At 38.1% G+C, this 24,405-nt stretch overlaps 1 protein-coding gene across 2 annotated transcripts in view; it reads left to right on the plus strand.

Moving 5' to 3' along the window:
* LOC126175786 (iduronate 2-sulfatase) overlaps positions 1-24,405 on the plus strand; it is a 145,618-nt gene that overhangs the window by 97,265 nt on the left and 23,948 nt on the right. Inside the window, exons 5-6 of one of the 2 annotated variants that reach the window (XM_049922762.1) lie at positions 8,708-8,845; positions 16,566-16,879. In XM_049922762.1, coding sequence (XP_049778719.1) covers positions 8,708-8,845; positions 16,566-16,879 — 452 coding nt within the window. The remainder of the gene's footprint in view (positions 1-8,707; positions 8,846-16,565; positions 16,880-24,405) is intronic. The other variant, XM_049922763.1, reaches the window with a different exon arrangement.

The following is a 24,405-nucleotide window of genomic DNA, read 5'->3' on the forward strand; positions in this document are numbered from 1 at the left end:
GCCCGCAAGCAGTACCTGGACACAGCGCCAGTAGAGCTAGTATATGGTGAGACATTGTGCCTACCAAGAGAATTTATTGATTCAAGTGCTTCATCAAAGAAAACACAATACCAACCAGAATTTATAGCACAACTCAGAGAGTACACCACATACATCCAATCAGCCAGCATAATGGCATGGACAATGTCCCTCCATCATTCATGCACGAAGGATTACCAAACAGTGTTCATGTCATGCTACTTTGAGTGGAATTAAATCAGTCCTTACACCACCAAATACTCCACTGTGTCCTTGCCTGCAATGACAGAACTCTAGACATTCTAGTCAATGGTAAACACAACGCTGTCACAACTGATCAGGTTAAACCCACCTTTGTGTTTGAAGACCCCGTCGATACATCCCTGCCCAGTCAACTGCCTCCACCGCCTTCTACGGGCAACCACCCATCTCCTGCCTCACCATTGTCACAGCCACCTGCCAAATGTGCCCTGCTCAGCATGTCTGCTTTCCTGCAAGATTCCTCAGCAGTATCAAGTCTTGTGGACACTGATGGTGCTCCACTTCTGACTAGTGGGGTGATGGGGCGTCCAGGGGAGATTGTGCAATCAAAAGGCAGGATCAGCTAATCACCAGTAACATCAAGGAAGTTTGTGCACCTGCTTGGAGCACTGTCTCATGTGCTTATTCCTTGCTGCAAGAGCAGAGCATTGTTTGAACCTGCTGTATGTTATTCTTAAAAATTATTCTTCTCGTGTTGTTTGTCTTAGATGTCCATTAGAGTCAAGGCTCAGTAAGTGTTACTCTCTTTTCATTTATGTTTATTTCTATGGTAATTTGGAGAGAGTACAGCAGTAATAATGACAAGATAGTTGTAGATTACAAGTTCATTAACCTTAGGCTCCAAATAACATATGTAAGCAAGTGGCAGTCTTGTAGCTCTACAAGACACAGCTCCAAGCAAATATCCTTTGTTCAAGTAGATTTCCATAAGATGTGAAACAATTCCAGATATATGATTAATCTCTGTCTTTTCCTTTTACTTGCTGTAGCAGAGTTTTGTTTTCAGACTCATATACAGGGTTCACAAATATCATAAACTTTCACATGATGCCTGAGTGTTTTTTATGTTGTTTTTGTTGTGGTCTTCAATTCAGACTGATTTGATGCAGCTCTCCATGCTACTCTATCCTGTGCAAGTTTCTTCATCTCGATGTAACAACTGCAACCTACATCCTTCTGAATCTGCTTAGTATATTCATTTCTTCACCTGCCTCTACAATTTTTACCCTCCATGCTGCCCTCCAGTACTAAATTGGTGATCCCTTGATGCCTCAGAACATGTCCTACCAACCAATTCCTTCCTCTAGTCAAGTTGTGCCACAAATTCCTGTTCTCCTCAATTCTATTCAGTACTTCCTCATTTGTTACTTGCTCTACCCATCTAATCTTCAGCATTCTTCTGTAGCACCACATTTTGAAAGCTTCTATTCATTTCTTGTCTTAACTATTTATCGTCCATGTTTCACTTCCGTAAATGACTACACTCCACACCAGTACTTTCAGAAAACACTTCCTGACACATAAGTCTATACTCAATGTTAACAAACATAGCCAGTCTACATTTTATATCCTCTCTACTTTTACCATCATCAGTTATTTTGCTCCCCAAACAGCAAAACTCGTCTACTACTTCAAGTATCTCATTTCCTAATCTAATTCCCTCAGTATCACTTGATTTAATTTGACTACATTCCATTATCCACATTTTTCTTTTGTTGATCTTATATCCTCCTTTCAAGACACTGTCCATTCCATTCAGCTGTGCTTCCAGGTCCTTTGCTGTGTCTGACAGAATTACATTGTCATTGACAAGCCTCAAAGTTTTTATTTCTTCTCCATGGATTATATTCCTACTCCAGATTTTTCTTTTGTTTCCTTTACTACTTGCTAAATTTACAGATTGAATAACATCAGGGATAGGCTGCAACCCTGTCTCACTCTCTTCCCAACCATTGCTTCCCTTTCACATCAACTCTTATAACTGCAATCTGGTTTCTGTACAAACTGTAAATAGCCTTTTGCTACCTGTATTTTACTCCTGCCACCTACAGAATTTGAAAGAGAGTACTCCAATCAACATTGTCAAAAGCCTTCTCTAAGTGTACAAGTGCTAGAAACGTAGGTTTACCTGTCCTTAATCTATCATTTAAGATAAGTCATAGGATCAGTATTGTCTCCAACATTTCTTAGGAATCCAAACTGATTGTTACAGAGATTGGCTTCTACCAGTTTTTCCATTCATCTGTAAAGAATTCGTGTTAGTATTTTGCAGCCATGACTTATTAAACTAATAGTTCAATAATTTTCACACCTGTCAACACCTGCTTTGTTTGGAATTGGAATTATTATATTCTTCTTGAAGGCTGAGAGTATTTTGCCTGTCTCACATGTCTTGCTCACTAGATGATAGAGTTTTGTCAGGGCTGGCTCTCCCAAAGCGGTCAGTAATTCTAATGGAATATTGTCTATTCCCAGGGCCTTGTTTCGACTTAGGTCTTTCAGTGCTTTGTCAAATTCTTCACACGGTATCATATCTCCCATTTCATCTTCACCTACGTCCTCTTCCACTTCCATGCTATTGCCCTCAAGTACATTGTGCTGGTATAGACCATCTGTATACTCCTTCCACCATTCTGCTTTCCCTTTTTTGCTTAGAACTCGTTTTCCATCTGAGCTCCTGATATTCATACAAGTGGTTCTCTTTTCTCCAAAGATCTCTTTAATTTTCCTGTAGGCAGTATCTATCTTACCCCTAGTGAGATAAACCTCTACATCCTTACATTTGTCCTCTTCACCTTATAACAACAACTACAAACAATAAACAAGGAAATGTTTCATTGTTACTAAAATAATATGCACTATTAAAAATAATCATAACAACTGTGCTGCAGAAACTGTTATAAAATGGTGTATGTGTAAGCAATATTGCATTTCAATAAATTAAAGTTATGACTGGTGGAAGTCATCTGTAATGTAACATCAAACACGGCCTTGATTTATTTTCCTGTGCTTGTCATCTTTGTAAGAATTACATATGTGATAACTTGGTTGTTGATACGAACTGCCCATTATTCAAAACTTTTTTTTGTGTAGTTTAGGTTCTTTAATTTCTGGATGTTAGTACTACACAAGTGATCACATGCTAGATGGGACGGGCTGTACAAACCACTGTTATCAGTGGTTCTTCATGCCATAAAAATGAGTAACTTCAAGATTTTGTTTTAAAAATACTTGTAGTGTGAATTAGCAGCTAAAATTTTGACAGAGCATTTTCTTCATTGTATTCTTCCTGCAGAAAAAATTTCAGGGCAGGTTTCAACATGTCAGGATGGACCATTCCCTTGTTAGATCATATGAGAGTTTGTTTATAAAAACATTTCATTGTGATTCATTCATATTCTTTAGGTTTTTAAGTTCAAAATCGCTTAGTTACCTTTGTTAATAGTCATTCCATGAGAAAAATTAAAATGATATATGTCAGTGAACCACCTTAAACAAATACTGGCAATACACCATTTTTATGCGAAGAGTGTCCCAGTAATGTTGTGACAAACTTCAAGGGATTGTAGAAGATGTCTTGAGGAACAAATTGAGGATAGGAAACATCACCCAATGATGCTGGTGCCTGCCATTAGGCCATCCCTGTAGCTTCAAATGTGACTGCGTGCTGAGGTATCATATACAGAACATTTCACAATGTAGTTTGTTATTCAGTGACCATGACTGATTGCCAGAATTGCCATTGGAGAATATGGAACTAGCTGCTGTACATACAGGAAATGTCTCCTGTGAATCCAAAGCTCTGTTTGTCTGTTGGATGATGTTTGCAGCATGGTACATATTAGGAATAATTAGAACTACTCTTTTGTCTCTTTTTCTATGCTGTCTGACTTTTCTTTGTTGTCATTGTAACTTGTTATTTTTTGATATTTCAGACACAGGTTTCCATCTGCAGTTTATCTTTCTCCTGTAGACCAAAACACATTGAAGATTTTATAGTGTTCAAGGAAAAGATAACCTGCAGATGGGAATCTGGATCTGGAATTATCACTCAACGAGTCAACAGAGCATCACATTCATAGGAGACAAGGCCTTTCTATGCAGCAGCTAGCTCCGTCTTCTCCACTGGCGACCATGCCAATCAGTCATGATAACATAATAACAAACAACACTGTGAGGCATTCTGCCTATGTTCATCAGCATACAAAGTCATGCGTGCTGCCAAAGAGATGGCCTAATGGCACACACCAGTGTTTATAACTTTGGTGCTCTGTAGTGTTGTTAGATGATGTTTCCATACCTGGGTTCCTATTCTTGAGTTGTACACCCTCTACAATCCCTCAAAGTTTGTCGCACCATTTCTGGGACACCCTGTACATTTTCATATAGAATATTTATCTCTTGCATCCCTTTGTAGTGTTTTGAACACAGTTTTATACTGTGCTGAAAACATCTATAACAGATTGTTGGTGAACATCAGGCAGAAAATAGAAAACCCCCCAAAAAAGGGTGGAGGTAGAACAATTCATCATTATACTTAGACTCATGAACATAAATTATGTAGACATCTGATAGCAGTATGTTCTAACTAAATGTTTTGTTTGGAGCATTAGATTAAATAATAGCTGAATAATGTAGGAGAAGGAGTAGAGGATTTTTTTTCATATTAGCTCTTTTTCTCTTAGTATAACACATGTAAAGTTATAAAAATGAAATTGCCATATTATCAATGTGAGTAATTGAGCACTAGTCTTAAATTGTTGTTATGCTTCACAAAATTAGCCGGAAGGTGTTCCTTCCACCTGTTAAAATATAACATGTTCCACATTCCTGAACACTCTCCTTTATTATGTGATTTCTGAAACACAATGGGTGAATGAATAAGTGAATTCCAATATAGGAGTAGAAGTAGAAGTTTATTGTCTCATTACATACAATTTAAAGCCATTGACTTAAAAGTACAGGAGACCCATCAAAACACAAAAACTGCTTTACAATTTTTCTTATAATATCAGTAATATACAGTACTGAATAATTACTTAATTAAGCAGTTAATAATTTTTCTTCAAAAGTAGCAAACTTTTAACATTATCAGTCCTAAGTATTTGCTCTCTCCTGCTCAAATTTTCGTGTTGTCATTTATGATTTATTCTACTGAATAGTAACATTTCTGAACTAGTTTCTCATTTAAGGATTTCTTCAGTGTTTTTAAATTTATGCTGAGCAATTCTCTTCCTTTCAATTTGTTATAAATTTTCATACCCATATAATGTGGAGTTCGAGCATAAAGTTTTAAACGGCGGGTAGGCAGCATAAAGTTATTTTGATTTCTGGTGTTGTAATCATGTTGAAAATGGTTTGCTACTAATAAATCAGGGTTACTATGTGCAAAGATAATCAGCTCATATATGTACAGTGAAGGAACACTTAGTATACTCAGATTTTTTAAGAGTGTGCGTCTTGATTTTCTTCGCCCTACATTGTACATATTTCTAATGATGGCTTTCTGAAGTTTTAGTATTCAACACATATTGTTTGAGGTACCCCAAAATACAATTCCATACCTTATTACTGACTCAAAGTAGCTGTGATATACTACTTTTCTTATGCCCATACTGGTAGCATTGTACAATATTTTCATTACATATGCTAGGCTATTTAATTTATTTGAAAGGTACTGTATGTGTGACCCCCATGATAGATTTTTATCTAATTGTATTCCTAGGAATTTCACACACCCAGCTTCCTGCAAATCCTGGTTTCTGTGACTGACCTGAATATCATTTAAGTTTGCTTGTTTGTTTTAAATTGCATTAACTAAGTCTTTTCCATGTTTAATTTTAACCCATTTAAATCAAACCAGGTATCTAAGTTTTCTAGAGTATTTAATACAGTTTGTGGAATTTGATCTGTAATGTTACTTTCAATGATTAAAGATGTGTCATCTGCAAGTAAAACAGAGTGACACTCAATATGAAGTGGCAGATCATTTATGTACAACAAAACCAGAATGGGACCTGAAACAGAACCTTGGGGTACTCCTTGTGAAATGGTTTTCAATTCTGAAGTATAAGTTCCTCTCTCTGATGTTATAACCACTCTTTGTCTTTGCTTGGTAAGATAGGATTTAAAACATTGTAATACCGTGCCCCTAATTCCATACTTTTCCAGTTCACAAATTACCAAGGAGTGATTTACACTATCAGAGGCCTTTGATAGGTCACAAAAAATTCCTGTGGCATGCAGTGAGTTGTCTAGAGATGAGCTAATTTTATCAACAAAATTATTTATAGTAGATATTGTGGTTTTGCTTTTGCCTTTTTGAAATCCATACAGATTTTTTGAAATTATTTTAAATTTTTCTATGAATTTTTGAATTTGTATGGCAACTACCTTCTCAAATATTTTTGACAGTGATGGAAGAAGAGAGGCTGGACAATAGTTTCCCATGTGTTCTTTTGTGCCTTTTTGAATAGTGGCTTAACTACTGCGTACTTCAGTGTTCCTGGAACATACCCTTCTTGATGGGACTAGTTAACTATTGTAGTTAGTGGCTGCACAATTATTTTAGAGACTGTTTTTAACACTTTTGTTGGTATCCCATCCCATCCTGCTGATGTCTTACTTTTTAGTGACAGTATCACATTTTCTATATCTTTTACTGTAGGTTTTGTAAAGGTACTGAAAAATTCACGGTCAAGTTGCTCACCATTGAAGAAATTTACTGTGTCTGGATACTCTGCTACATTGACATTAGATTTGTTTACATTTATAAAGAATTCATTAAACAATTCAGAAATTTGAGCAGGATTTACAATAATTTCATCCTCTGCCTTGATTTCAGAAATATCGTGGCCTCTACCTGTGGCACGTGTTTCAGCTTTGATCACTGACCATAATGCCTTTGATTTGTTTTCACTATCCAATATAAATCTATCATTTGCCAGCTCTTTAGCTGCCTTTACAGCTTTTATAAAAATATTTTTGTAATCTTTTACATAGGTAACAAAATCAGGACTTTTATTATGTTTTAGTTACCTGTTTAGCCGTCTTTTTCTTGCATTCGAGATTTTTATTCCCTCAGTAATCCAGTTTACTTACAGTAAGGGAGAATGTTTCATTAAAAACGAGCAGGAATTTTTCCAGAAAAGTAGCAAAATTTTCAGAGTATGTAATACTATGATATATAGACCACTCCACCTTATTTAATCTATGATAGAATATTATTATCCCTGGAAATTTATCTCTATTTCTTCTTTCTTATACTAGTCTTTGATTTCTTGTACAATTTGTTACAGTTTCCTATCTTGGCACAAACACTGTATGCTCTGCCTCTTCAAAGAGGAGTCATCTGAAATATTTCATGTGATGTATGCAAATTCACATGTAAATACTTTTCAGGATTATTATTGGTCATGTGGTGGAAGACAAAGATTATCAGTATCAGCTTTTGGTAAGAATGATTGGTAGTCCTGCACAATGCTTAAGAACCTCAGGAGCATTTGCTACCTAGAAGAAGCTTTAAACTAGTTATTTTGATATTGTTACCTATATCAGCTTTTCATTATCAGCTGGAAAATTTTCTCCAGGCTGCATTTTTATTTGGGATGTATGTATGTGAGACAACAGAGAAAGAATACCCTGATATTTGTTTACCCTCAATGCATACAAAATACTATGGAATGTGTGAAAATTAACCTCACAGTATGTGCAATATGCTCTGACTGGGATGTGCAGTACCCAAGTATCTTGACAGGCCAGTTGGATCAACATCAATGGTTAGCAAAATGGTGGAAAGGCTACTAGCTAAGACAGAGGGGGGGCTGATAAGGAAACCTTTCCCAGAAATGTAATGTTTGGATTTGAAATAAGTTTTTGGATCACTTTCAGATATCCCGCATCACAGTATATGTACAGCAGAGACAACTTGACACACACACACACACACACACACACACACACACACACACACACACACACACACACACACACACACACATATTTGACCATTGTCTCTGTCTTCCAGGCTGCTAAGGCCAGACCAGGTCTGGCCTCGACAAAAAAAGACAGTGGATGTGTGTGTGAGCTGCATTTGCATATGTGTGTGTGTGTGGGGGGGGGGGGGGGGGGGTGTTTTGTCTAATTCAGAAGAAGGCTTTTTGGCCAAATGCTTACTTGTTTAGCAGTTTTTTTGTTGTGCCTGTCTGCAGCTCTACATTTTCACTATGTAGTGGAACAGTTTACTGAGAAGTCTTAAATTGCTGGCCCGAGACACTACAGTTTTCCACAAAAAGACTGAAGTAGATATATTGAGGGATGAAATGAAATCCTGTGATCATATCTATGAAAACAGTTGCAAGAAAGCTTCATTTCAGTTTAATGTCTTGGTAATAATAATAATAATAACAATGAACCAACTGTTGACAATGTAATAAACTTCAAGTTCTCATCCTCTTTTTCAGTCTTTAAACATCGTTCTTTTGATTTCATACATGTATTTTAATAATTAACATTAGAAAAGCATGAATAATTAAAAAACACAATAAATTTTAAACAAAAGCTAATGAAATGTATAGTTAGTTACTTCAGTGTTCTGGTTTTTGTATATGTCAAAAGTAACAGCTGAACACGACTTCACATTTTACAGATGAGACATCAAAATTAATACGGCAGAGTTACTATGCAGCAACGTCATATATTGATGACCTTATTGGGCAGTTGCTGAAAGAACTTAACTCACATAATTGGAAAAACAATACAATTATCATACTCACAGGAGATCATGGTAACTATAATTACACTTGTTAGTTAACTATGACATAAACTTTATTTCATTCTTCTTCATCAGAGACCCTAGACTTGGGATGTAAATTCTGATTACCACTATAAAACATAATAATTAAATAGGTTTTAAATTTTCCAATACTGTTATGTAGACAACTGATAGTAATCTCTCAGATTTCCAAAGTTATGTAAATGTTTTGTATCAAGTAATAGATAAAGGTTCTTCATTAAGAGATTTATTAAACATTGTGTGTAAATTAATTAAAATGTCTTGTTTTCCTGTTAGCTCTTATGTTAGTGTTTACAACCTTATTTCAGTCAGGTAGATTGCTTTTAGTTTTGTAGAGCAGCTGCATATTATTGCAGGAGCTGAAGGATGTGGGTAACTTAACAGAGTTGAATGAAATGAAAAGTAAAAGAAAGAAATAAAAATTGCACAAGCATCCTGAGTATTACCTCACTTACTGTATGATGTTACATTCACATTGTTTGTGCATCTCCCTGACACACTCATGAGTTCAGCTGCTTTGTTAATGGTTATTGTCAGAGTCCAAGTACATGCATTCCAACATCTAATGTCACCATCTCCCTCTTTCAATTCAGGTATTGTCTTCAATGACAGAAGCAATGGACATCATACAGTACTTCCTCTACTATAGCTACACTTGCACATTGTGAAGACCAAAGAGCATCGCTGGCAACTTAAATTGTGTTGAGTTGTTGAGAAATGGGACACTGTCGATTGAGACATCCAGTTCCCAATAAGCAGTATAACTCCAGGCAGCTGAGTACCTAGGGGAATATGCCATATACAGGGTGATTCTGTGATGATGTTACAGACTTTCATGGATGATGGAGAAGGGTAAATGTAACAGTGTGATATGAGGGACCCTGGTCTGGAAAAGACTGAGTCAAAAGTTATAACCAAAGTCATTCTAGTATCTATGACAAAGGAATATATGTACCACTGTTGCTGCTAAGATTGTAGGGTAGGCAACTTTCAGAGGCAGTAGTATGGACCAAAGCAAAGAAACAAGTCAACTAAAATGCATACCTCAAGAGCGATGAGCATTTTTTCATCTTTAATACTATGAAACACATCTCTTCTACTGCAAGTTCTTTGGTTTCAATAGTTTTGGAGGAGGTAGTATGAACCAAAACAAGAAAAAAAGTCCAGTCAATATTGGTTCTAGAATGCAAACCTTGAGACCTATGAGTGCTTGTTCATGTTCACTTTGGTGAAGCACATATCTTCCACTGAACACATGCCCATAGCTCCTAAGATATGCATTTTGGAGCCCATATTTACCAGATTATTATTATTATTATTTTGTTTTGTTTTGGTCCATACTACCTCCTCCAAAAATTTGGAAACCAAAGAGATTGCATTAGAAGCGATGTGTTTCACAGCATTGAAGTTGAACTAGCACTCATAGCTCTTGAGGTATGCATTTTAGAGCTCATGTTTACTAGACTTTTTGTCTTGTTTTTGTCTTTGTTACCACATCTGGAAGTTGCCCACCTTACACTCTTAGTAGCAAGAGTACCAAGATGTGTGTTCCACTGTTAGAAGTATCAGAACAATTTTTGCATATAACTTTCATCTTGGTCATTTCCTAACTAGGGTTCCTTACCTCAAATTGATACATTTATCCTTCACACATCATCCCTGAAAGTTTGTAGCAGCACCACGGAATCACCCCATATAACATTCTTACATATATTTCATAGTAAATGTCATTACATTCAGTCCCAGTAACCCCTCTCTTTGTTTTGGGATTTAGAATGCTATAAACATTTAATTTCATTCAGAATAGAGGTATGGGAACAAAAATCTCATATTTTCATTAATAAAATTCAGAGGACACTAAAGACAGTTTGGTGTTTATCTCTCTGTATTTTATACCCTTTCTTTTCACAAATACTAGTACATAACCTTGAATAGTAATTTCTCAATCACATTTATATATATATATTCAGGTACTAACAGTTATATGAAAAAGATGGATCACCACTCGTCACAGAGAGAAGGTACTGAGTGGTGGGCAGGCACATTGAAAAAACTGAAACCTCCTTGGCTAAAATTCTCTAGTCCCTGTCCTCTCTCTACCTGCCTATTGCCTTACCCGCTTCCTCTCCAGTCCTACACGTCCCTTCTCCACCATTAACTCACCTGCATGGTACTTCCCCCTTCTCTCTCTGTTGCCCTACCAAGCACAGCATCCCTTTGTTGCACCCAGTAGCCTATTATTTTGTCCCCATCATGTTCCTACACACTCCCACAGGCAGAACTAGCATCTTCCCTCACCCCTACCCTGCAACCCCTCCCTCTTCTCCTCCCACTCCTCATTCTGTCCCACAACTCTTCTGTACTCCCACTACCTACCCCAACAAAGATTGCTGCTGACCTCAGATGAAGTAGTAGTCATCCTCAGCACCCAGAGATGACAGTGGTTTTTGTGTGTGTGTGTGTGTGTGTGTGTGTGTGTGTGTGTGTGTGTGAGAGAGAGAGAGAGAGAGAGAGAGAGAGAGAGAGAGAGAGAGAGAGAGTGAGTGAGTGAGGGATAAAGGCCTTGATCTAATAGCTGATAACATCTAGAGGCATGTTTTGAATGTGTCTGTCTGCCAATGAACACCTCCTCAGTGTGGCGAGTAGCAAACTCTTCTTCTTGTTGTTGTTGTTGTCATCAGTCCAAAGACTGGTTTGATGCAGCTCTCCAAGCTACCAAGCTACTCTATCCTGTGCAAAACTCTTCATCTCTGAATAATTGCTGCAGCCTACTCCTTCTGAATCTGCTTACTGTGTTCATTTCTGGACCTCTTCCTATAATGTTTGAGCTCCACACACTTTCCTCCAACACTAAATTGGTGGTCCCTTGATGTCTCAGATTGTGTCCTGTCAACCGATCCCATCTTCTAGTCAGGTTGTGCCACAATTTTCTTTTCTCCCCAATCCTGTGTAGTATTAACTCACTAGTTATGTGATCTGCCCATCTAATCTTCAGCATTCTTCTGCAGCTCCACACTTCAAAAGCTTCCATTCTCATTTTGTATAAACTGTTAATTGTCCATGCTTCACTTCCATACATTTCTACACTCAATACAAATACTTTCAGAAAATACTTATGAACATTTAAAACTATGATCAACATTAACAAATTCCTCTTCTTCAGAAACGTTTTTCTTGACACTGCCAGTCTACATTTTATATCCTCTCTACTTTGACCATCATCAGTTATTGTGCTCCCCTTATAACAAAACTCATTTCCTAATCCAGTTCCCTCAGCATCGCCTGTTTTAATTTGACTACATTCCATTATCCTTGTTTTGCTTTTGTAGATGCTCTTCTGATACCCTCCTTTCAAGACCTGTCTATTACTTTTAACTGTTCTTCTAAGTCCTTTGTTGTTTCTGTCAGAATTACAATGTCATCAGCAAACCCCAAAGTTTTTATTTCTTCTCTCTGGACTTTAATACCTACTCCAAATTTTTCCTTGGTGTCCTTTAATGCTAGACCAATGTACAGATTGAATAACATCAGGGATAGTCTACAACTCTGCCTATCTCCCTTCTCAACCACTGCTTCCCTTTCATGCCCCCTTGACTCATAACTGCCATCTGGTTTCTGTACAAGTTGTAAATAGCCTTTTGTTCCCTGTATTTTACCCCTATTTCCTTCAGAATTCTAAAGAGAGTATTTAACAATGTCAAAAGCTTTCTCTAAGTTCCCAGATGCTATAAATGTAAGTTTGCTTTTCCATAAGCTATCTTCTAAGAAAGATCATAGGGTCAGTATTGCCTTATGTGTTCTTACATTCCTATGGAATCCAAACTGATCTTTCCTGAGGTTGGCTTCTACCAGTTTTTGCATTCTTCTGTAAAGAATTCATGTTAGTAGTTTGCAACTATGGCTTATTAAACTGATATCTTTGGTAATATTCATGCTGTATCCTGCTACTAGTGTGTGTAAGTGTAAGTGCAGCAAGTGGAGTGTTACCGTGCATGTGTACTTACATTAACTGCCAACTGTGTCAGTGTGGGCCAGCCACTAGAGGCCACCTGTAGGAAATATGCACACGGCATGGTCTTCGCTGTGCCGTCTACCGGAGACTCACACCTATATACTTGTGGAGCAGCACTGACTCACTCTCACTATGTTCTTTTAGTTTGTACTGCTCACATCAGTTGTTCTGGATATTGCTTATGCTGCACCTCCTGTATGATTGTTTTGTCTTGTTATGTGTGAAGTCATGAGAGGCTATTTCCATTATTGTTCAAAGGTTTATGAATAAAGCCACATTTTTGTTACTTGGATTGGTTTTGTGTGTTACTTGGTTACTACAATTCACACTTTTTAGCACCTGCTTTCTTTGGAATGGAAATTATAGTATTCTTCTTCAAGTGTGAATGTATATCACCTTCCTCTTACATCTTGCACACCAGATGGAAGAGTTCTGTCATGGCTGCCTCTCCCATTGCTATCATTAGTTGTGATGGAGTATGCAATGCTCTGTCAAATTCATCTTGCAGTATCACATCTCCCATCTTATCTTCCTCTATGTTGTCTTTCATTTATATAGTATCACCTTCAAGTAAATTTCCCTTGTGTAGACCCTCTATATACTCCTTCCACCTTTCAACGTCCCTTTCTTTGATTAGGACTGGTCATCCATCTGAGCTCATTCATACAGCTGCTTCTCTATTCTACAAAGGCCTCTTTAATTTTACTGTAGGTGTTATCCATCTTTCTCCCAGTGATATATGTCTCTAAATCTTTATAGTTGTCCTCTAGCCATTCCTACTTATCCATTTTTCACTTCCTGTCAATCTCTCTCTCTCTCTCTCTCTCTCTCTCTCTCTCTCTCTCTCTCTCTCTAGATGTTTGTATTCCCTTTTGCCTACTTCATTTATGATCTTTATATTTTCTCCTTTCATCAATTAAATTCAATATTTTCTGTGTTATCCAAGGACTTCTACCAGACCTTGTCTGTTTACCTCTTTGAAGATCTGCTGTCTTCACGGTATAATCTCTCAGAGCTACCCATTCATCTTTTGCTGTATTCCTTTCCCCTGTTGTTGTCAATCATTGCCTAATGCTCCATCTGAAACTATCAACAACCTCTGGTTCTTTCACTTATCCAGGTCCCATCTCCTTAAATCTTACCTTTATGAAATTTCTTCATTTTTAATCTACAGTTCATAGCCAATAAATTGTGGTCATAGTCCACATCTGCCCCTGGAAATGTCTTACAATTTAATATCTGTTTCCAGTTCTGTTAACAAACTATCCTTTTTACATTTTTGTCATTTCTTTCCAGATTTTCTATTGTTTGATTTTCATATAATGGTGAATTAAAGCTTCTGTAAAGCAGTTTATGATGAATTGTGGATAAGAAAGCAGATGCACCTGATCTTCATCATTGGGCTAATAAAACTGAAGTCAATGAAGAAGGAAGGCAGGCACAGATGAATTATGATCACATCTATGAGCATGTAGTCTTAGGTTGAAGTTACTCATTCATATTCTCATTAATACTAGGGCCATTCAAAAAGAAATGTGCCAGAGGATGTAAAATGAAAACTGCTGAAGGGATCATAATGCATTTGTCTATGAAAGAAGTTTTAGCCCCTATAGGAGCACTGAGGCGCCAAACTCGCCACTTGATGGACATAGGCACACAACCACATGAGAACAGAGTGATCATGTGCAAAATCAACCATCCACTATACTCAGTAAAGCTGAAAACAGAACAGTGGAGGCTTTAAAAGAAGAGCAAAGGTGCACAGACAACAGAAATTCATCAAAGAATGGGACAAGTGTATGAAGAGCATGACACGTCCATTGCAAGGATCAAGGTGTTGCATCAGCGATTCAAGGGAGGACAGACATTGTTAGCAATGACGCATTATTTGTAATTCCACCATTGCCTAGCAAGTGGATGCCCACATTGTGGAAGAGCAACAGGTTACAATGATAACATTGCCCCAGAGGACACATTGTGCATTGGAATTGCAGTGGGTATTTGGTGCTTTCTGTGTTCTTGTGCTATTCTTCAATTAATGTCCATTCCCTGTATTCCTTCCATTGATAGGAAATTCACTACACCCCTTTTCTATCCTTTTGAATCCTGCATTTCTCTGTTTTCAGCATGACTGAGTGCAGTGGATGGTTGATCTGCAAATGAGCCTGCTCTGCCATCAGGTGGATGTGCTTCCTTGGTCCCCAGACTGTGAGTGAGTCTGTGTCCCTAGCACTCTTATAAGGACTGCATCTTCTTTCATAGGCTATGACATTACAATCCCTTCAATAGTTTTCATTTTACAGCCTCTGCTGCGTGCTCTGGGAGTGTTGTGCTATTAAATGTGAGATAGAAGGTGCCCATTTTTAGTAGTTCCTGAGTAACATTTTTCATCATATTTTGTACATCAGTCATGTATTCTTGAGCCCTCTCATCTTTCATTTCTTCTTTTAGAATGTCTATAATATATGGGAATGATAGAATCCCTCACTTGCATTCTGTTGATGTACATTCTGATGGCTCATACTGAGAATGTTGCTATGGCAGTAGAGAGAGAGAGAGAGAGAGAGAGAGAGAGAGAGGTGTGAAAACAATGGTTAGAAGAAGGTTATGTGCAACACCAAGTGGGTAGTGAACTACACAATGAGTCCACCTTTTGGAGTGGCCACTATCTCTTCTGTATGGCTGTAACAGGCCATAAAGCTTTGTGAACAGTGTTGATTCAGTGTCGGAACACTTCCACTAGTGTAAACCAGTATGCGTTGATGGTTCAGTGCTTTCTGGAGTGACTTCGGACTGGATATACACACATTGTTGTTTCAGCTTCCATTGACAAGAAGTTACAAATGCAGCAGCCTGCAGTGGCTATGAAGACATCATAAGTGGTTTGCCATGTGGCATGATGTAGGTTTTTCAAATGAGTCCCACTTCAAACTGCCCTATAACAATGGCTGCAAATGAGTTAGATACTTCTATGGTTATTGCAATCTGGTTGATTGTGTTGTTGTCCAACAAAGTCAATAGACATAAAGTGTTGATGAGTGACACCATTGATCTTGAGTGTTACCTACTGAGAGAAATCTGAACAATAAATGCTATGATATGGACACTGCAGAGCCCAAGGTACAGACTTTCATTCAGGCAACTCCACATGCTGTCTATATGCAAAGCAACACCTGGCTTCATATGGAAAAGAATGTACAAAGTCTTTTTGAAGGCCAGTACATACCATAGTTCCCTTAACCTGCACATTCAGCCAAAGATCATGATTGGTGCATTATTTTTTCTTCATAGTTCTTCAGCAACCACACCTGATGATTTGTGTTCTTGAGCAAAACATTTGTGGAGGGAGATTCCCAAGTAACAGAATCTTTTGATCCAATGCCACAATGTTTAGAGGCTGTGGTTGTAGCACATGGAAACCTCATACCATACCAGAATCTTAAAGACAGAGTTTACATTTATTTCTTTAATGTTAATTATTTATAAACAAGTGTCTAATTGATTTTGTATTGTCATGTACTGATGTAAAGTTCACAGAAGGCCAATGTAGTCTCATTGGTGTGGCAATTTTCACAAACATCAGTGTACTTTCATTAAATCTTACTTACATTCCATATAAGGTTTTCACTGTTAAATTAGCAAGTGATTTCTAAGATTATCTTTAAATTATTTTATAGTGTGCTTCTGATTGGTATTTAGGATGGTCTCTTGGAGAACATGGGGAATGGTCAAAATACAGTAACTTTGAAGTATCAGTACGAGTTCCATTAATTATTCATGTTCCTGGTATCACTGATGTTCCTGATTATGTGAAAACAAATGAAGTACCAAGCAGCAGTGTACACCCAAGCATCGGTAATGCTATTGTGGAACTAGTGGACATATTTCCAACACTCGTGGAATTGTCAGAAGCTGGTGACCTTCTGCAGCAATGTCCTGACACAGAAAGACAACCTACACTCTGTACTGAAGGTGTGAGCCTTGCTCCCCTTATCTACAAAGCAGGTTGGAAGGTAAGAAAATCTGATACTGTTTCATTATTTTATATCAATTTGAAATGGTATTACACACTGAAGTTACTAATAAATACTCTTTCATAGTATTAATATACACAGTCATTTGTTATTTTAGTGAGTATTTTTTTAAATTTTTATATGAGAATCACATGTATTTAAGTGTACTGCAGGAGCTTTCAAATCTGTGAAGCAGTTTAGATATGTAGCACTTCTCTTAGAACTATCTACTGCCCTACAAGACACTCTATTACAAACACAGTATCTACAGAGCCTCTCAACAAATTGAACTTCAGCAAGGGAATTATGTCATGCAGAGACTTAATGGGATTGGAGATCCAAGAGTTGAAGGTGAATGAGAAGAAAAATGTGTTGTTAAAATATGAAACATAATGAAGTAGGTGAATTGTAAGCATGAGAAAACAGCTAGGTTTATATTCACATTCAAAATACCAGTCTTACCAGATTATTTCAAAGCTATGTTTACTCTTCTTAAGGTGAGACCTTGTATGCCAAATCCTATGAGTTATTGCATAAGCTGACACTAGGAGCACACCACTGTAAACTGTTAAGGTCAGACAACTTACAAACCTGTTACCCCATGTTCATCATCACTGATCTGCATGAACTACAATGGGTATCTTGCTGTCTGGTGTCAGGATGTCACAAATTTAATCCCATATGCTGAAGTGAAACAACCTGTCAGGCCAGTATTTGTAGTGCCATTTGTTGCTGTGACTAATAATTTAGAGACAAGGAAGCTCTCTACTGGAACAACATTAATGCTCCTGCCAAGAAACATCTATGGTAAACATGGCCATGTATATCAAATTATCTGCAAAAAGCACAAGACAGCACTAAATTAAAGACCGCTACATCTTCCACACAGAGAAATATGGAAAACCAAGCCACAGCTTCTCAAACAGGTGAACTGCCTATTTCGAAGCTGAAACAAAAACCTGAAAAGTGTCACAGAACCAGAAGAACTCACCTGAAACCATCACACAATGCTTACATGTCAGATGTTGTTCTTTCAGCAGTGTCAATGGAATCAAGACCTCATCTGTAGCCAGATGGTTAGAATCACTGCCTCCTGTGCACGAGGACCCAGTTTTGATTCCCAAAACATCCTCGAATTGTTCTGAGGTAGGGAGGTTTGGAATGGGGCCCACACAGTCTCCTGATGACAAATGATGATCTGTTTGAATAAAGAGGTGGCAGCCTTATCAGGATTCATCTAATGGCAATAATGGCTGTAAGGACTGATGACATGCTGATCATGTGTCCCAAAATCATACATTGGTCCTTGTACTGCACTGTAGACAGCAGTCAGCCAGTCAGAACAGGCCCAATGTGTGAGTGGCGTTTACATTTATAAAGGAAGCAACAATCCTTTCATCCTAATGTCCAATCACTGTAGTGCAATGTAGTCAAAAGACAAAGAAAAAACTCGCCACCAAAATGGCTCCCACACTACAGTTGGATTAATATTATCACAAACTCTTCTGTATGCAGTGTGATGTAGTGTTTAAATTTTCTGGCTGGTTTGCTGTGAGTTGCCAGTTCAAGCTTGAACAGCAGCAATTATTTTTTATTTAGACTCTGTCATTTCTAGAAGGGTCTCAGAATTTCTTATGTTTGTGATATTTGTATATTCTAAAATATTCTGTGTTTGTCTAAATGGCAGCGCTCTCCATCCAGGAGTTTAGTTCTGTTATAGCAGTATGTTGATATTGGTAATATACGTGTTTTCAAGTGCTAAGTGTTATACCTCAATGAAGACCCAATTTTCAGACTTGGACTTAATTCTTGTTATGTTGTGGCAGTGGAAATGCTGGCCACAGGAAAACAACTACATAACCACGGCTCCAATTAGACATCGAGACACTGTAAAAACTGTTGCCTACATGGACAGCAACTGGAATACAAGATGTACATCATTCCCTAGTTCTGTACATTCAGGAAACCAATGGATTCCGAAACAGCAACAAGTCATTTGGACATCAGGCATCCACCATTATTGTCTGGAGATGATGGTCAGGATCCGACAAGATTCTGAAACAGTTCAGCCAAGTTACCAAGTACAACAGTTGAGATGACATGATATATTTGCCCAGCAGTGGTTTGAGGTAAAAGAAGAGAAGCTCAGTAGTTTTGAGGAACTCCAAGCCAAACTAAAGAAAACATTTGTTGACAATCAGGAGCAAGCAGAAGACCCAACATCACGCAGAAACAACGCAGTCCTAAATGCAAAATGTTTTGGCCCTATGTCACACTGTGAATTCTAATATGACAGAAATCAAGAAGAAGTATTGGTTCTTAGCACCGACCTCCTCTGTCAGTTGACTGCACCAGAAGAAATGGACTTGGCTAGCTCGGATTTCATTTATAGGTCATGATTAATCTGCAGTTCACATTTAAGAGCCTGGCAGAGGCTTCATAAAACTACTTTCACATTATTTCTCTACCGTTACACTCTCAAACAGTGCATGGGAAAATCAAACACTTAAATCTTTCCATGCAAGCCCTGCTTTCTCTTATTTTATTATGATGTTTTTTCTCTCTCTCCGTGTAAGTGGGTGTCAACGAAGTATTTTCACTTTCAGAGGACAAAGTTGTAGGCTAAAATTTCATGATAACATCTTACTGCATCAAAAACCACCTCTGTTTTAATCATTGCCACCCCAATTCATGTATCATATCCATGGTGCTGCCTCTCTTATATCACAAGAGTACAAAATGAGTTGTCCTTATTTGAACTTCTTCAATGTCCTCTATAACTCCCATCTGGTAAGGATCTCATATTGCACAGGAACCCTCTAGCAGAGGACAAGCAAGTGTAGCGTAAGCAGCCCCTTGTTGCCCCTTGTTGCATCCTTGAAGTGTCATGCCAATAAAACACAGTCTTTGGTCTGCCTTCCCTGCAGCATTGCCTGTGTGATCATTCCAATCAAAGTTGTTCATAATTGCTATCCCTAGGCATTTAGCTGAACTGAGAGCCTTTAGATTTATGTGATTTATTGTGTAACTGACATTTAATGGTTTCCTTTTAGTACTCATAAGGATAAGCTCACACTTTGTATTATTTAGAGTCAATTGATACTTTTTGAACCTTGCAGATAGCTTGTCTAAATCATTTTGCAGTTGGTTTTGATCTTCTGATGGCTTTATTAGATGATAAATGACAGCATCATCAGCAAACAATCTAAGAGGGTTGTTCATATTGTCACCTAAATAATTTATATAGATTAGAAACAGCAGAGAGTGTATAAAACTTCGTTGGGGAACTCCAAATATCATTTCATTTTTATTTGATGACTTTGTCTCAATTACTACCTATCTGACAGAAAATCACAAATAAAGTCAAACAGCTCAGATGATACAGTGCAGCAGTAAAATGACATTGCAGCATCCACCAAAGCAGGTACAACTCCTTTACTCCTTTGTCAAGCATAGTGCTGCACAGAAGACCAGACATTTGGAGGACAGAGCACAACAAATCAATATGATTTCACTGTGGATGCCTTTCACACACTGTACCCAACTCCATAGAAAGGAGACAAGTTTTCAACAACTACTATGTCACAAGATGTCAGCCATCACAACAGTTATATTCATGCCAGTCAACTGCAAATGAATATAGTTGATCTTTGGGATGAAGCCCACTGCTGTACCATGGATGAAGTCTCTCTCCACCATGCCATAAATATTCCCCATCACCGTACAAAGATATCAGCCACTCACCTAACCACTGAAGGCAGGAAAACAAAGTGAGGCAACCATTTATGGGGGTGAGGCTACCACAGATGAAAATCCTCCATGGATGACAATTACCAAGATGCAAGGAAATCTCGTTGATGTCATATTGACAGCCAACCTGTCCAGGCACTGGCTGATTCAGTGTATTCTTTTTCTATGGTAATAATAGAAGCTCAAGAAATGAATTAATATTTGTGCCACAGCTGGGGCATGAACCCAGGTCTCCTTGCTTACTAGGCAGCTGTATTAGCCACCACAGCAGATAGCTAACACAGCTGCATGGGCACCCTAGTCCAATACCTTCCTGTCAACACACTTAAATTCATGTATTATTTTCCCTTCCTCAGATTGTTGCTATTGCCAAGGCTCTCCGGTATTGGAATAGCACCCCAGCATTGGACATAACAGGTGGTATATATATCTTATATAATTAAATTTTCCTTGAGACATTTGAGTCTCATTTTTGTCTATGAGAATGATAGAAGCTCAAGAAATTAATTCAAATTTGTGCTGTTGATGAAAAATCATGCTCCACTATCACTACAGACACAGTGGAGGATGCTCCTAATCAACTGCCAACAGGCTCTGACCTGGCTGAGGAACAAAGTTGCTGAGTGTTAGCTGCTCTGTGTCAGTTTTTAGATGCTTTCAAATCCAGAGTGGAGAAAAGACTGACCAAGAAGTCCTAGGTAAAACACCATACAAACATGGTGATCATCCACCAATTAGCCAGCACTTATGTAGGGTTCCACCAGCTCAGTGACTGATAATCCAGGAAGAAGTGGATGAGATGCTGCAAGATGACATCATTGAACTTACAGAGAGTCCTTGGTCACCTCCTGTGGTGCTTGTGAATAATAAGGATGGCACATGGCACTCCAGCATTGATAACAGTGATTCAACTTCACAAAAAGGAATGTCTATGCAACATAAACTGATTGAAAGGAGTAAAATATTTCCAAAATATAGGCTACTGGCAAGAATGACTCACAAAAGAGCTTCACAGCTTCTGATGGCCTCTATGAGTTCATAGTTCTGGTGTTTAGACTATGAACCGCTCCAAGCACCTTTGAACATATGATGTGCAACCTGCTTTGACATAAAAATGGACTTCATTGTCTGGATGATGATGTTATTTTTCAAAGACACTGGAGGTACATTTAAGCTACCTGACAATGTGTTGAAGTGTGTTCAAACCATAAGCCTCCATCAGAATCTTCATTGTCCAAGTAATAAGACTCTTGGGACATCTAATAAATGGAGATGCAATCCGTCCAGATACAGAGAAAATAAGAGCAATTATTGATTCCTTGGCACATTTGTGATGTGAGAAGTTTTCTCTGAATTTGTTTGACTACTGGTGTTTCATAAATGACTTTTATATCAAATCACTTCCCTTGGAAGAACTACTGCAGGGAGACTCCATACTTTCCTGAAATAAGGTGCAAGGAAGATCTTTCTTTATCTGTAAAGAAACTATAACATCTTCTTGTATGAAAAGATTGCTGAGACAGAACTTGACACTGATGTTAGTGATAAATGGATAGGTGCAATTCTAGTACAAAATCAGGAACATGCTGAAAATGTGATGCTTATGTTTCCAAAGTAATCTTCTAATCTGAGAGGAATTATACTGTAACTGAGAAAGAGTGCCTTTCAGTTGCTTGGACCATCAACAAATTCTTGCTGTATTTATTTGGCAAACCATTCACCATTCTGACAGATCATCATGCTTTATGCTGGCTGACTAGCCTGAAGGATCTGTCAGGTTGAGTGGTGAGATGGACACTGAGCCTTCAGGAGTACTACGTAATAGTGGTATACAAAAATGGATGCAAATAATAATGATGCCTATTGCCTGTCAAGGAATCCTGTGGTGGTACACAACTGCATGGATAAAAATATGAGTCATTGTTGCATTATATGACATTAATGCTAATCGGAGGGAAGATCCAGCATAAATGAAAACCATAAATCCTTGAAGAATGAGTAACCAACCATACGTGAATTCCAATTAATAAACAGAATATTGTGTACGAGTAACAATGATCTAGTGGGGGTAGAAATTTTGATTGTTATCCAAGATCATCTGTGGCCAGTTAACATGAAGTTTTTCCATGACACTCCAACATCTGGTTGCCTGGGATTGGTGAAGACTCTAGTCAGAATCGGATGCAGGTATCACTGACAAGTCTCTATCTTTCCATTAGAGAGTACATGAGTCACTGTAAGGGATGCCAATAACGGGAGCATATACCACATTTACCTCCAGGGTATGTGGTACCTATTCCACCATCAACAGTGCCATTCCACTGAATTGGAATCGGGTTCTTGGGGTATTTCATGAAGTTAACAAGCAGCAATTGATGGATAGTCTGCACTTATTACTTCACCCACGACACTGCCACTTAGCTGTGCTGACTGCAGAAGCTCCAGTAATTTGCAAGATGCCTTGTAGAAGAGCACCCTTTGTGACTATCTCAGACTGTCGAAAATTTTTCCAGTCAGGACTAGTATCAGAGATAGTTTCATATTGGGATACCACCCATAGGATGACAATTGCCTACCAGCCACAGATGAATGGCCTCACAGAACACTTTTATAAGATGCTGGCACATATACTTTTGACATATGTTGATGTCAAACAGAAAGACTGGAATACTTTACTATCTGTCATGACATTCACATCAATGTGGCAAAGCAAGACATTACAGCTTTCACACCTTTCTTTCTGCTCACATACATGAGGCTGAAATGACAATAGGTACACTGTTTCTGTTTCAACCAGGCAATACTCAAGATGACTACATTGAAACACCTTGTCGCCAGAACCAAAGAAGCAAGCAGTTGTTTCACAGACAGACCCTGGACACCCAGGAGAAAGAGTGAGAGTGTTGCAACACCACACACAGGCAAGTGGTATATAGCCTGGATTTTTATGCCTGTTCAGAAAGTGGAGCTATTGGAACAGTTAATAAAGCTCTACTCTAGGTGGTGGCACATCATTTGTCACTTATTGGACATCACATACTAAGTCGAGGTTCATAACTCTTCATCTAGAAGAGAAAAGTACAGAGAGGTTGTCCATGTCCTCTGTATAAAGTCCTACTTCAGTACTGAGGTACAGACTGATGAGAAAAGCTTCCTGTTCAAAGAAACTGAAGACCCACTCAATTATAATGAAGGTAGCCTCAATTGAGGCTACCTTCAATGTTTGCCATAGTGAAATGATGTGTTAACACAACCAGAATGTGGAAGTCCTCCAGTGCTGCCATACAGTGGGCAGTTGACAAGTTCTAGATCCAGGATGCAGTAACCAGTTCCAATGATAACTTCTAAAACAGTGGGTAACATTTTCTCCAGAACAGGGAGAAATGAATTGTTTTGCATGCAGTGTAGCATTGCAGTTTGCATCACTGGCTGGTGTACTGTGGGTTGGCAGTTCAAACCCAATTACCAGCAACTATTTTTATTTAGTATCTATTATTTCTGGAAGGCTCTTGTAATTTCTTATGTTGGCAATGTCTGTATGTCCTAGAATATTTGATGATCATATAAATAGCAGCACTCTCTATCCACTAATTCAGTTCTACTCTGGAGGTATAACAGTGTTATTGTGAAATCTAGTGATAAGCTTAGCCAGGTTACAGAAAATGTAGGGGCCTTGTGCAAAGATTTTTATGGCAAGGACGCTGCTCTTATAGTAGGAGGAGCAGGAAACAGCCAGGTTAGCAATTCGGACTATAGTATTACATGTGACCTGGATG

Source organism: Schistocerca cancellata, chromosome 3 (assembly GCF_023864275.1).
Source record: "Schistocerca cancellata isolate TAMUIC-IGC-003103 chromosome 3, iqSchCanc2.1, whole genome shotgun sequence".
In the NCBI taxonomy this organism is placed as follows: Eukaryota; Metazoa; Arthropoda; class Insecta; order Orthoptera; family Acrididae; genus Schistocerca; species Schistocerca cancellata.